Source organism: Pagrus major, chromosome 7, assembly GCF_040436345.1.
Source record: "Pagrus major chromosome 7, Pma_NU_1.0".
NCBI lineage: Eukaryota > Metazoa > Chordata > Actinopteri > Spariformes > Sparidae > Pagrus > Pagrus major.
The window spans coordinates 1,752,008-1,765,746 of NC_133221.1; the positions used below are offsets into that span (position 1 = coordinate 1,752,008).

The following is a 13,739-nucleotide window of genomic DNA, read 5'->3' on the forward strand; positions in this document are numbered from 1 at the left end:
TTAATACAGTTTGTCTCTCTGGTCTACAGGGTGTAACAACAACAACAACAACAACAACAACAACAACAACAACAGTGGCTGCTCTTCCTCTTCCACCTGCTGTGTCAGGCAGGTTCAGTGGTTCCAGTATGTTTCAGTGCCATTTTAAGGGTTTAAGGCATTTTTTGATTATTATCGGGATAACATCATGGATAATCCAGGGTAATCGTGACATTACATTCTCGTACCGCTCCATTCCTAATAGACTTCCTGAAAATGTTGCATAGTGAACCTTTAAATAAGAGAGAGACGACCTGGAAGAGGTTCAGCAAACAGACGCTGACTGTCTGTCAGTGACAGGACAGTCAGGATCCATCAGGAGCTGCTCGTCAGGTTCACTCTGTCCAGATGTGCAAAGATGATAACACCTGTGCTTCTGACTGCGTGTTTTGTGTGTATGTATAAGCTTTATTCAACATGTCTAATACTTGTATAAAGGATGGAGACCGTACAGGAGTCAGACGGTGAAGAGCAAGTCAGACGTGGAGAGACACAGGAAGAAGAGGAGGATGACCGAGAGCAAACGCAGCTGGAGGAGACCCTCTGTAACCTTTCAGCTCCTCCAGAGCGTCTGAGTCAAAAGTGAGTATTTGTGCCCACAAATTACAAATCATTACTAAATGGTGTGTTCAGTGTATCTGTTAACACGTTTAGGGCTGAAACAATTAATCATTTAGAGGTAAGATCAATTGGAAACAGTTTCATAAGCCGTTAAATAATCGTCAGATTAATCGATAATGAAAATGGTGGTTGATTGCAGTCCTGAATATATTGCTTTGTATTTCTATCCTCGAAGTATGAACTCATGCTGTTTGACTCCCTTTTATACGTTCTCCCGCTGTTATCAGCTTTATTGGTTTGTCTTTGACCTTCGACACTCTCACTATGGATCGCAGTAGCCCTTTTCACACAGGATTCAGCATTATTGCCACACCACAGGCTCCTTCACACCGCCTTTGTTCGTTCACACTGAACCAAGCAGCTCCGGCACGAAGCCGCTCCAGTGTGTCATATTTAAGCATGCCGGCGTTGCCGAACCAAAAGGGGCGCGACATGTTTACCCTGGTTTCCACCTGTTAATCTGAACATGCACTGTTTATAATCATATGGATGCTGTTATAAAGTCTTGTGATTGAGACCCTGATCCACCGTGCATCGAGGAAAGTGACAAAGTTAAGTTTTTTAATCTAAATGACATCACATAATCACCATCAGTAAATAGCCGGCCCTTTCTGGCTCTCACTCACGAGGAGGGAGGCTGTTTTCTGGGGGAAAGTTCACTGAAGTCTCGGCCAGGAGCGCTCACTGTCACACTGATTTCTTTCTATGTAAGTTGCCAGAGACAGTAACTTCAACAACACAATAGTGGAAGGTGACAAATACATTGTGAGTCAAAGTTAAAGAGTCAGAATGAAACTGTCCACCTCTGTACCTTCACACAGACAGCAAGGTGGAATATCTCTATATCTATATAACATATAAGACAGCGAGGCAGTGTGAATGGGGCTGTGGACGTACTGCAGAGTTTTTAGATTTTCAACTGAGATACATTGATATATTTCAGGTTTGGTTGTAAAAAACAACACTGTGTTGTCTTGACATCCTGTAAATACACATTGAAACTTTTTTTTATTGAAACAATAAAAAAACAACAACTTTAAAACCTTGATGCAACTAATCATTATGTTATATTCATGATCAGTTCATCTAAAACATTTTTTTGTGGTTAATCGTTAATCTTCACCTGCTGTCCTTCACCAGCCTGAAGTTGGAGGCAGACGATCTGTTTCCTGAGTCTTACAGGGTCAACTCCCCCGACGAGGTTCGACTGTTAGCCATCGTAGAGAACTTCCAGCGTCAGTACTCACACTTGTATCCTGACCGCAAACCACTGCTGCTCTGCCCTGTCAACGAATGTGGTGTTAAGGTAACACCAACTACCTGATTCAACCTACAAGACGTGTTTTTTGCATCCTGTCTTCTTTTTTCTTTTATTATCTCTCGAGACGAGAAATACTTCTACTGTGTAGTGTATCTCTGTCTAATACCTGTGTATGTATTTCTCACATTCAGAAGTTTGTGTCAATGACTGTTCGGCCCACACCGACAGCCTACCCTGAACTTTTCACCTGGGACGGCTGTGCCTCCTTTGTGGCTGACTTCTTGTCTCTGGACCTGTTGGAGCCGCCTGTGGACGTGGTCAGAAAGCCAGCGCTCGTGCAGAGATAATAATTTGATCAGCTTATGCCACATTCATATCATGTTAGAGTAAAACTGTCCACAGCAACGTTCAACTCATAATTATGTCTGAGAAACGTTTTTTTCTGAATGATCTGCTACAGAGCCCGACCGCTTTATGTAAATTGAGTGGAGTGCTCCTTTAAAATGACAGCACTCGGGACAGATCACATCAGGAACATGCTTCAGCTTTACAGCCGGGGCAGAAAAACAGATTGTGTAGTGGAGACATGTAGAGCACCACGTAGCTTTGAACAAACTGTACATACACACATGCACCTTCCTCTCAGTGTGTGTGAGTGGTAGTGACAGTGTTGGTGTGTGTTGCTGTTCTAGCCCCGGTACCTGTTCTCCTCCACCTCGGTGCTGCAGGCTCAGAGAGCCACATGTTTTGAACTTGCCACCCTCCTGTGCAGCCTGCTGCTCGGCGCTCACTACGACGCCTACTGTGTCAGCGGCTACGCTGTCAAAGAGATGTGCCTGCTGGACCAGAGCCTGCAGGAGTGCCCCCTGCTGGACACTGAGGTCGAGGTAGGTGCTTCTCCTGGAGCAGTCAATATTACTGCATACCTACTGTTTGTGGAAACAACAGTAAACGGCTTGTACCGGTGGGTTTCCTCCCACAGCCGGCAGCCAGATGGATCTCTGGCTCACAGATATGAATGTGTCTGCTTGGTTGTGCTTTGTTTTTTTTTTTATTTGCAGACTGTGATCTCAGAGCTGCAGCCGCAGGAGAATAAATACACAGTGAAACCTCTGAGGGAGCTGAAGAGTTACTTTGTGACACAACAAGAGAAGAAGAAACAGGACGCTGAAACCACATTGCTTCAGAAACAAAAATTACAGCAGGTAAAATTTAAAGCCGGAGTTGAACTGTAGGAACAGAACAGAACGAGCCTGTTCAGACTTCGTATAAAGATCCATCCTGAGTGATCTGATCACAAGTGAACAGTCCATCAGTTCACACCTCAGCATGCATCTCGAGTGACCTCTTATGATCGGATCACATCGACCCGCTGTGCCTGCCGCACACTTTATTACACTGCAGATCAGCTGTGAAATATAGCACACTAAACGGATATATGTATTTTTTTAGGTGGCTAAAATACGTCTTGCTGTCAGATAAGTACTTCATACAACCACACAAAAAAACAACTATCCCTTTAAAGTTCATATACGTCCTTCAAGTAAACACACAGTAAGTGAAGTTTTAGGTTAAAGATGGCAAATCAAAATATTGTTCCTGTAATAAAAACCTTGTCAACCGGTTTGAGGGTGATCGCAGCCACCTCTGACAAATCATAACAACACAATTTAGACACAAAGAATCTTTGAAATAAATCTAAAGCTAAAAATCAAACCCCCTGTGACCTTTGACCTCTCGTTTCTCGTCATGAACAGGAGAGTGAGCTGCCACCTGCTGACCCGCTGCGAGGACTGCGGGTGCACTGTTGGGTGCTGGTGCTGTCAGGGAGTCGGAGCATCCAGGAGAACTTCTTCATCGACCCTCTGACCGGGAACAGCTACAGGACTGACGATGGCAGCTTCCTGGGCATTGAGAGCGTGTGGAACAATCTCAACTACTATGTTAACATGCAGGACTGCAGGGACGGCTGCGCTGTGAGTTAACGACATAATGTGAGACAATAAGAATAAGTTCACAGACGAGACTAAATGTGCTTCGTATATGCTGCGTGTGTGTGTGTGTGTGTGTGTGTGTGTGTGTGTGTGTGTGTGTAGGATATGGTGTATGACCTGGAGGATTTAAAGATGTGGGAGCCGGTCTTGTGCGGTGCAACAGGCAAAAAGCAGCTGATTCTGGAGGTGGTGAAGAAGAAGGAGAGCAAGCTGCTGAGCAGAATCAGTCATGATGAGGAGGTGTGTGAGTGTGTGTGTGTGTGTGTTCTTCTGTGTGTGCAGTAAGTATATGTGTTTACGTTTTTACAAATATAGTCCCCGACGAACGCACTGTTTCTTCCTGTTCGAGTAACATTCTTTAAAAAACTACAGTAACTATGTATTTGTGAGGACTTTTACATCTTTAGTTGGATCCAGCAGGCTTGGAGCTGAGAGCCACATACAGGAAGTGACAGAGTACTGATAGATGAGCTGACAGATTATTGGTTTGGATCTGCACACGGCATTTGTTGTTTGTCCTTGTCTAAATGTCTCCAGCTGCCGTATTTACCTCCATTTCTCCTTTGCACTTTTCCACCCTGTGAAAGAGGAGCCGGAGTTACAGCAAAATAAAAGATTTGCATTGACCCTGTTGTCACTGTGCATAAAGATAATTGTAAACTCCACATTGTGTGTTTGTTTGCTGTGAAGGACGAGGCGCAGCCCCGAGTTTTCGAGATGCCGAGATCCTGGGTCAGTTACATCACTATCTCAAAGAAAGGTGCAGTGAATTTTTGTCATTCCATCTTTGAGGAAGAAGATGTCAGGAACAGATTCACATTAACATTAAAGCATCAAGACACAATCATTTATACCTTAAAGGTGCAATATGTAAGAATTAGCCACCAGCATATCAGCTAACTGTATTCTGTTTATGACTGTAGCTACTGTTAGCTTGTTAGCTCAGTTAGCTGTGCAGCTAGCCGGAGATTTGGTGTTGACACCACAGCACAGGACGTTTTGACTGGCAGAAAGAGGTTTTCAGGCTCGGGGCTAGTGAGCTAGTAATTACTGTAAATATCTCCACAACACAGTACGTAGACATCTTTGACATAATGTCTTTCTTCACGTTCTGTTAATGATTGTAGTTCATTTTTGAATGTTTTGAATTAAAATTCTTACATATTGCACCTTTAATGCATCAGTGTCATTCAAATAAAACACATACAGTACAGCAGAGTGGAAATATGAAGACAAAGATTAGTGCCGGTCCTTATCAAACCCAAACGTGCCACCTGTTGCTCTCCTCTCCTGTCCGCCGCAGACCTGGAGAACAGCTGGCCGGCAGGACAGAAGGTGATCCGCTACAGAAAAGCACAGCTGGAGAAGTTTGCACCGTACCTGAAGCCGGATGGCCTGGTCACACGGCTTACTACATACAAAGACCTGGACTGTGAGTGTATAAGAGACGCTTTGACGTTTTCTGTCATTATGAGGTGCGGCGAGCAGCTTTTAGGGTGTTTTTACTGTCGTAGCTACGGATCCAAAAACCTTAAAATGTCTTGGTTTGTACCAAAGAGCACTAAACCCGTATAAATGTAGGTTTTGGTGTGTGTGTGTGTGTGTGTGTGTGTGTGTGTGTGTGTGTGTGTTGAAGGCACTGAGGTCGTCACAGTGAAGGAGTGGTATCAACACAGAAACGACCACTTGGAGCGGAGGGAGGTCAACAAGGTCGACAGCTTCACCACCGAATGCTTCAGCAGAGGACGACGTTTCCACCTCTTATGTAAACCTGCTTCCTGCCGCTGTCCAGTTAAAACCTCACATCAGCAAAGACACAATTTAACTGACACATAGCACGACAAAAACAGAGCTGATCACCCACACTACCTGTGCGGGAGGGCCGAGGGAAATTTGGTCACAGTGTCATGAGGTGTTCATGCAGCAGGAAACGCACACACTGCTCTGTGGTGGGTTTGAGATCTGCCAGTTGACCAGATTCAATTTTAAAGAGGCGTACACCAGCTCCCATGGAAAAGTTGCAATCTGTAAAAAAACAAACTTGACGGGAGAATGTGAGCTCCTGTAAGCAAACGCTCACCCGTGCGTACATATTTTAAAAGAAGGGGAACTGGCGACGCAGACGGTGACGTGGTGGATTGAGCAGATTGTAGAAGTTGGATGTGAGATGTTCTTCTGTGCATAATAACACATCTCACCATCGACTTCACTTCATATCAAACGTATATTATAGATCCACCTCATCCTAAATATTCAAACCAGCGGTGTCATTCGTACATTCGCTTGTAGTGAATTTCTAACTGTTTAAGGAATAGTTCACTCCAGAACGAAATTCAGTCATTATCGACTCACCCTCATGCTGATGTAGTTTCTTATTCCTCAAAGTGCAGCTGGAGACCCGAGGGGGTACCCTCCGGCAGCAATAATCCATATAACGAGCGTAAATGGCGTCCGAGAGGAAAAAAGTCCATAAAACTACACAAAAACTTTGTAATATTCTTCCATACTGCTCGTCCGCTGCAATCCAAGTGTCGAAACGACGTCATTTAGTACATTTTTCTAGCCTAAACATGAGGATGAGTCGATAATGACTGAATTTCGTTCTGGAGTGAACTATTCCTTTAAGGCAGCTTAAATCTGAAATCAATAGTTCCTCGGTGCTGTCTCACCATCACATTCCCATCCCCGGAGCACAGCGGAGCGGGCCGGAGTGTTGACGGGTTTTAGTTTTTCATAGAGCCTCGTTGTGTTTAAAACCGCTGCAGTGAACACCATCGACTGTGCTGCCACACACACACACACACACACACACACACACACACACACACACACACTCTGCCTTCTCCACTCAGCTCAGCCGGTGCATCTTCACAACCAGCACATGTGGATTGTGGAAATTAAGCACGTGTGGAAATAAAGTCAGTGACAGCTGACGTTCGTCTGAGCGAATTCACAGTTGGCAGGTGTGTTACTGAAGGGTGCGGCGCCGAGTTTGAAGCTGTTTGGACACTTTGGACGCTCGGCTCTCAGTGCTGCAGGGGCTGTTTGATAGAAACACGGCACATCGCGAGACGGACAAAGACACACTCCTCTCCGTTAAACTGCCGGAGAGAGAAGAATAACTTTACTGGGACAAACAAACAGTTCAACCAGCCAATAAGAGCACGGATATGTTTGATTGGAAGCTGAACTAAACTTTTTTTTAAAAAACATTTAGCCTTCTCCTGAGGTAAACTGGAAGTGACATTTCATACACGTCCATCACGTGTAGAATAATGTGCTGTGGGGAGAAAACACCACAGATCGCTAATGTCTTGGAAAAAGGGGCAAATAATGAATTAGACACAATGAGCTACTATGTTTGTAAATGTCTGACTTTGGCGCCCCCCAGTGTTGTTGTGATGATATGAACTATTACTACATGAAACAGAATGCAGAGATGCTTTGATGTGAGCAGCACAGTGAGGAGGGTCCAGTGGGCTCAGTGTTGAGTCAGTCTCCTGAGTGATGGTGTCTTTGTGTTGCTCAGCTCACAGATACACAGACACCAAGCGTGAGACGGAGTTCAGCAGTGCTCGTGTCGACAATCTGGTGCGGAGGGTGGAGTCACAGGGTGAAATGACTGAGATCTTTGAGGGTCGGGACGACTTCCTCTACTGTCGGCACGTCGTCTTTGATCGGCACGTCCAGTTTTCAGAGCCAGATGTGGACAGTGGTCCAGATAACCGACCTCTGCAGGTGAAAATATGCAAACCAGAAACGAAAAGGTTCATGCTGTAGCTGTCTTACTGTCAAATGAACATTGATGTTGGACTTTTGCTCAGGACAGTTGAGAGTCACTTAAGGTTGCAGCCATGCTGAAAGTGCTTTTCAAAAAATCGTACATATTTTTTGTGTCATCAACAAATAATACAAGAAACCAGGAAAGGACGCCGATGTGTTTGTCCATTTCTCAACACTTTCTGACCTCCTGTCCACAGCTCTCAGCTCCAGTTGGTTTCTACTGGAGACATAAATCTGTAAAAAAAAAAAAAACACCTCACAAATATATAGTTTCTTATCCAAAAGGGTTCAGTTATTTCCTGCAACAGCTGCTCACTGTAGTTTTAATCAACGGACTAATCCTAGAGAGAATCTGTGGCAGCAGGACCGTGTGTGTGGGACTGATGCTGAAAGCTGGAAACAAAACATGGACGCTCGCTGCAGCTGTTCCTGGTAGTGCCAAACAGCCATGGGTCAAAAATATCATTTCCTCTGTGTTCCCACGATAACAAATTAAATTTTATATGTTTTTTTGAGTTCACGACTTATTTATGCACGTCATTATCACAAAACTTTGTCTTCCCGAGATCACGAGTTAATTATGTAGTCATGAGATAACACAATTTGTTTTCCCAAGATAACGAGATAATTTATCAGGAGACAAACAACTTCATAAGATTCATGAGAGTGGACCGTGACGCTCACACTCTGCTCTGTGGAGTGGGTTTGAGATCTGTTTAACCGCCAAGAGACCAGACTCCAGACGTGACTTTGGGTTATAACGAGCCGGCACATTCATAATATAATCAAGGTCATCATGGTGTGAGGCTTTAGGTGGTGAAGTCTGATGTCAGCCTCGTCAGTGGACTGGAGTCAGTGGAGCGGATGAGGAGGTTCTGTTCCTGTTTAGTCCCACTAACAACGTGGATCACCAGGGAGACGCAGATGTTCAACCTGAGGGATTTCCTTCATTTTGTATTTTTTGAAACAGGATGCTTATGTGCATTTGTGTGTGTGTGTGCGTGTGTGTATGTGTGTGTGTGTGTGTGTGTGCACGTGCAAACAGAAAGTGGTGGAGCGTTTCCACAGGAACACGTCCAAACCAGCCAACGAGGACGTGGCCGAGCGAGTGTTCCTACTGGCTCAAAGGCGGATCGAGGTGACCTATCACCTAGAGGACCACAGATTCATCCCCTCAAAGAGGAACTTCATCAAACCGCGAGAGTCGACGGAAAAGAAGAAGGCGGAGGACTTCACGCCTGACATGGTGTCCAGCTTCCAGGTGCAGACAGTAACACCCAGTCGATTTCACAGCCGCCTCGAGAATCACACACTCCCACAGTAACTACATTTGTGTCTGTGTGCGTCTGTTTGTGTGTCGGTGTTCAGGTGGATCCGTCTGAAAAGCCTCTGAAGACCCTGATTCTGTACGGGCTGCTGGTGAACCTGATGAAGGACGAGGAGACGGTGGTTCGTCAAAACGAAGAGTCTCAGAAAGAGGTAACCATGTCCTCAGTAAAGTTTTGCCCTCATGTGTCACTGTGTGCTCCCTGTTGTCTTCGTCAGTTCGTCCTGTGTTATTCCCCCGTTCCTGTGTTTCGTGGTTTGCACTTTGTTTTAACTCTTGTGTTGCTGCTCTGTATTTTCTGAATTTACACTTCTTAATTGTTTTTGGATTATATGGTTTTTGGATTTTCAGCTTTCATGAAATAAAACTCTCTTTTTGTTCCCGATCCTGCCAGCCTCCCGAGTGTCCTCACTGTTTTTGCCAAGACTGACACTTATGCACACAAAGTGCAATAAAATGAATAGTTTAAATAATAGAAGATAAAGAATAAATAATGATAGATATAAAATAAAAATATTGCACATAGAATTTGATTTAAAAAGTTTATAAATATAAGAATGATAATAATAAATACAGTACAATTTAAATAAAAGTCTATAAAATATAGTAAAAAGTATATATGAATAATGTGGAATAATGGCTGATTGTAGTCGTAGAATCAGAACGTCTCACTTCTTGTTCAGATGCAGTCGTCAGGCATCTTCTGGAAAATAAATTACAGGCCTGAGCGACTTGATGTAGTAAAAATAATCCTAATCTTCTCTTATATTTGAGTTTGCAGTAAGACTCAAAGTGATTTCAAGATTTCTAAGGTAGTTCATTGTGCTTTTTCTTATTTTACTTGAGTTCTGGATGTGAATACTTCTTCCGACACTTGTGTGAGCAGGTGAGACACATTGTGTCCTGCAGAGAGCAGGAGGAGAGAGACGTTCAGCTTCACTTCTCACCATGGACGACAACAGGCGCTGCCAAGGCCCGCAGTCAGAGACAGGAAATGGTAGGACCAACACACACACACACACACACACACACACACACACACACACACACACACACACACATTCACAAAACAACACATGTGACTTGGTTTTGTTGTTGTGCAGCCCACCAACAAAAACTATGTTGCATTAATTGCGTTAAATTAATGTAGTGGAGTGGAAGTATAAAGTACCAGAAAATAGAAAAATTACTACTAAAGTACAAGTACTTAAAATTTGGACGTAAGCACAGTACTTAAGTAAATATACTTATACTTCGTGTCCGTGCCGTTGCAGGAGCGCCTGGCTGCTGAGGAGCAGAGGTGGCTGCGGGAGAAGGAGAAGGACATCCTGGCTCCGCTCCTGATCCGGCTGGGAAACGCAGAGACTCTGAGCGCCGAAGACGCCAAGCAGCTCCACCAGGACTGTTTGGCCGAGTTTAAACAGAGACTGGTAGAGCACGCCAACCTCATCCAGGAACGCTACGAAAAGGTGAAGTTCACTCATGATTTCTGTCGTAACTTTTTCTACTGCAGGGACTTAACGAAGTGTAACATGTAACCGTCGTCACAGGTTCTGCTTCCACCTGCTTTGTAGTCGAGCTCCAGGCACTTTCAGGGGTTCCCAGCAGCACTGCAGCTGATGATTTGACAGGCAGATGGATCACAGAGAGAACAACAGAGTCTGCATGCTGGATAATGCTCCCATGAACATTTATTATCTCCGCGTGATGTTTTGGGTACAGGCCCTTCTTCAGATACCTGATACTGGCAGAGCATGCCAACCAAACATCACATACATGTTCATGGGAGCATTTTCTAGTGTGCAGACTCTATTTGTCCCCTGTGGTTCTGTGCAGCACCTGGTGTTCAGTGTGTTTGGACATGTGAACATTGTAAACTTTTTCTCAGGAGGATGGTTTGTAACTTTGCAACTACACAACACAACATAAGCAACAGAAACCACCACCTGACTGTAACATCTGTATGGAGCAGGAAGACCAATCCTTCAAATAAGAACAGGAGAGAACCCGGTCCCAGAGGGTCCCACTCAGCCTTACCTCTGATCTGGCCGGGTGGCCACTCACAGTGCTGCAGTAAAAAAACAAACCAACCTGCAGCCCATCAAACATTTTCCTCACATTATAAAAGAGACGTCTGTAAAACTGCTGACAGGACACCAAGAACTGCAGACAAGGTCGATTATGAATCTATTATGAATTTATGATCCATGAAGTTTTTTTAATTGTAAAGCACAAACACAAAAACACAAATATGGCAGAAGATAGCCTCTGTGACAAACAGAAAAAAAAGTTTATGATTCTTTCGTCACAATTTTGGGAAAAAGTAAGGACCCAAACGCAGAAACAGACGGGAGACAGGCAGGATCTGAGAAACAAGAAGGTGAACATTAATACTAAAGCTGAAATAACCAAAGACCAAGAAGAGCAAACACCAAGAAACAAAGTAGCAAAAGGCCAAACAAAGTACAAACCAAGAGCAAAGTTCAAACCAGAAATCACAAGAGCTAAGTGGAGACATTCAGCCAGGAACAAACACATGACGCACACCGTGGTACTCACAGACTTTGAGACGAGGGAACCGGATGTGCTAACATGCTAACTGATTTCTGGGTTTTAGGACTATGAAGTACACAACTCTATTCACCAACTGCCTTGAATCGACTCAGAGGGAACACGACCATTTCCAGCTTCACTCACCTACAGTACCAAACAGAACATCAGAGTGACAGTTACGGTCCTGGGACGGAGGATAGTTGCTCCTGAAACACCTCAAAACAAAGTCTCACAAAACAGGTTCAGAATATGTGAAGCCTCACGTTACTGCAGTGAAAATGAGATATTCAAGTCACATGGTCTTATCTACTCCACTCAGCTGGTTTTATCCACTCTGAAGCTTTAATATACCAGTTTGTATACATATTTGTCAGCCAAGTGTCTGCATGAGAACCAGCTCAGACCAGGACACAGACATGTTCTGTGTTATTACACATAGACAGGCCAGAGTGTGGCTAATGCTAATGCTAATGCTAATGCTAATGCTGATATGTTCACACACACCTGTTCAGGAGACTCAGGAGCTGCAGGAGAAACAGCAGTGGTACCAGAAGAACCAGCTCAACATGACGAAGCAGCAGGAGGAAGAGTACCAGACCTACTGCTCTGAGAAAACACTCCGGATCCACGTCGCCAAGAAACGTCTCAGAATGTACTCACACACACACACACACACACACACACACACACACACACACACACACACACAGTAGTATTAGTCAGTATTAGTTGTATAACGGTGCAGAGCTGTTGTTTGACAGGCTGTTGCCAGATGAAATGAACAGAAAGTATTTTGGCCCAACAGCAAATTCTTTGTCCAAATTGTGTGTGTTTATGATTATTTAAGTGTGTTTATGCCGGTGGTGGAACGAGTACTGAAAATAGTACTCGAGTACAAACACAGTTACTGTAGTGGCCATTTGTCAAAAATAAAAATCAAACTTCAAAATAAAAATCAAAGAGCCACAGCTGCACCATGAAGTCAAATGTTCGTCTGGTTTTCATGGTTTATTTTTCAAACGAAGAACAAAGGAGTCCTGCATGCCTAAAAAACCAAAGGCCCACCCGGTGCATCATGGTCCTGCACCTATCCCTCCACCTGTATACCCACAGTGTTGCCCACGCTGCCAAACAAACAAAAACAAAATACAAACGAGACAAAATGATTAAACTAAAGCAATAACTGGCAAAGAAAATGCGATCAAACTCTAACCTCATCATTAACACAAATAATAACTAAACTCTAACAACATGTGGCTCCAACAGTTACATTACTGAAATATTACCCAATTACTATTTATTTATTTTTCTCAAACACTTCTCAGAGTATTAGTTACTTTTTAACCCTTGATGTTTAACGCATTATCAATCAGAGGGGGTTCTGCTCAGTCCGAATGAACTCCTCTGTTCGGGTCTCCTCTTCAAACCTGTCGCACAGTTTTGTGTTTTCCTCCGTATGTCGGGGTTTTCATTGGCTCGTTTGTGATCGGAGCCTTTTTAGATACAAACATGCAGATGAAAGGTTTGGATATTAATTGAAATTGTACTCAGAACTCAATTGTGATGTTAAAAGTAGCTACATAGATGACGTGGTGTAATGCATGCGCAAGTACGAGTAAAATTACAGATTTGAAATGGCTTAATGAGTAATTTGAGTAGATGTAATCAGTTACTTCCACCCCTGGGTTGTGTGTGTTTGTTCCAGGCACAAGGACGCAGCTCCTCAGAAGTATCGTGTTCTTGATCAGAAGCTGAAACGAGACCCTCGACTGTCCCCTCACCTGCTCAGCTGAGCTCGACACCGACCCGCTTCAGAGAAACCTCTCAGAGTTCTCGTACACAGACTGATTTAGAAATCGCTCTTTTCTTTTCTTTACTCCTCACAGTCAGGACGAGGCAGGTGATTTACTGCCGTTTTTTAAAACTCTGGCCTGGTGATTCTGATTTTCTTCCTTTCTCAAAATCATAATTAACCTTTTTGAATGGAACATTTATTTTTATATGTACACATATTTACAAATATGTATACATATAATTAGAGATTATTAAACATTTGAATTATTATAAATGTGCGTGTTTGATGAACTTTAACGATGAACTGTGAAACCACTGAATGTTGTAACTGCACTCAAATGTAAATTATGAACCTTATTGTTTGTAT

The 13,739-nt window shown here is 43.7% G+C and overlaps 1 protein-coding gene across 1 annotated transcript; it reads left to right on the forward strand.

Annotated features, from left to right (window-relative positions):
* Positions 1 to 478: 478 nt before the first annotated feature.
* Positions 479 to 13,552, forward strand: ccdc135 (coiled-coil domain containing 135). Its single transcript, XM_073469601.1, has 17 exons — positions 479 to 621; positions 1,801 to 1,966; positions 2,113 to 2,238; positions 2,614 to 2,808; positions 2,983 to 3,126; positions 3,679 to 3,897; positions 4,018 to 4,155; positions 4,606 to 4,675; positions 5,219 to 5,347; positions 5,552 to 5,680; positions 7,445 to 7,653; positions 8,744 to 8,959; positions 9,067 to 9,177; positions 9,912 to 10,022; positions 10,300 to 10,494; positions 12,091 to 12,230; positions 13,284 to 13,552. Exons 1-17 carry the CDS (start codon positions 479 to 481, stop codon positions 13,369 to 13,371), a joined length of 2,529 nt encoding a protein of 842 aa, XP_073325702.1. The 3' UTR covers positions 13,372 to 13,552.
* The last annotated feature ends 187 nt before the right edge of the window (positions 13,553 to 13,739 follow it).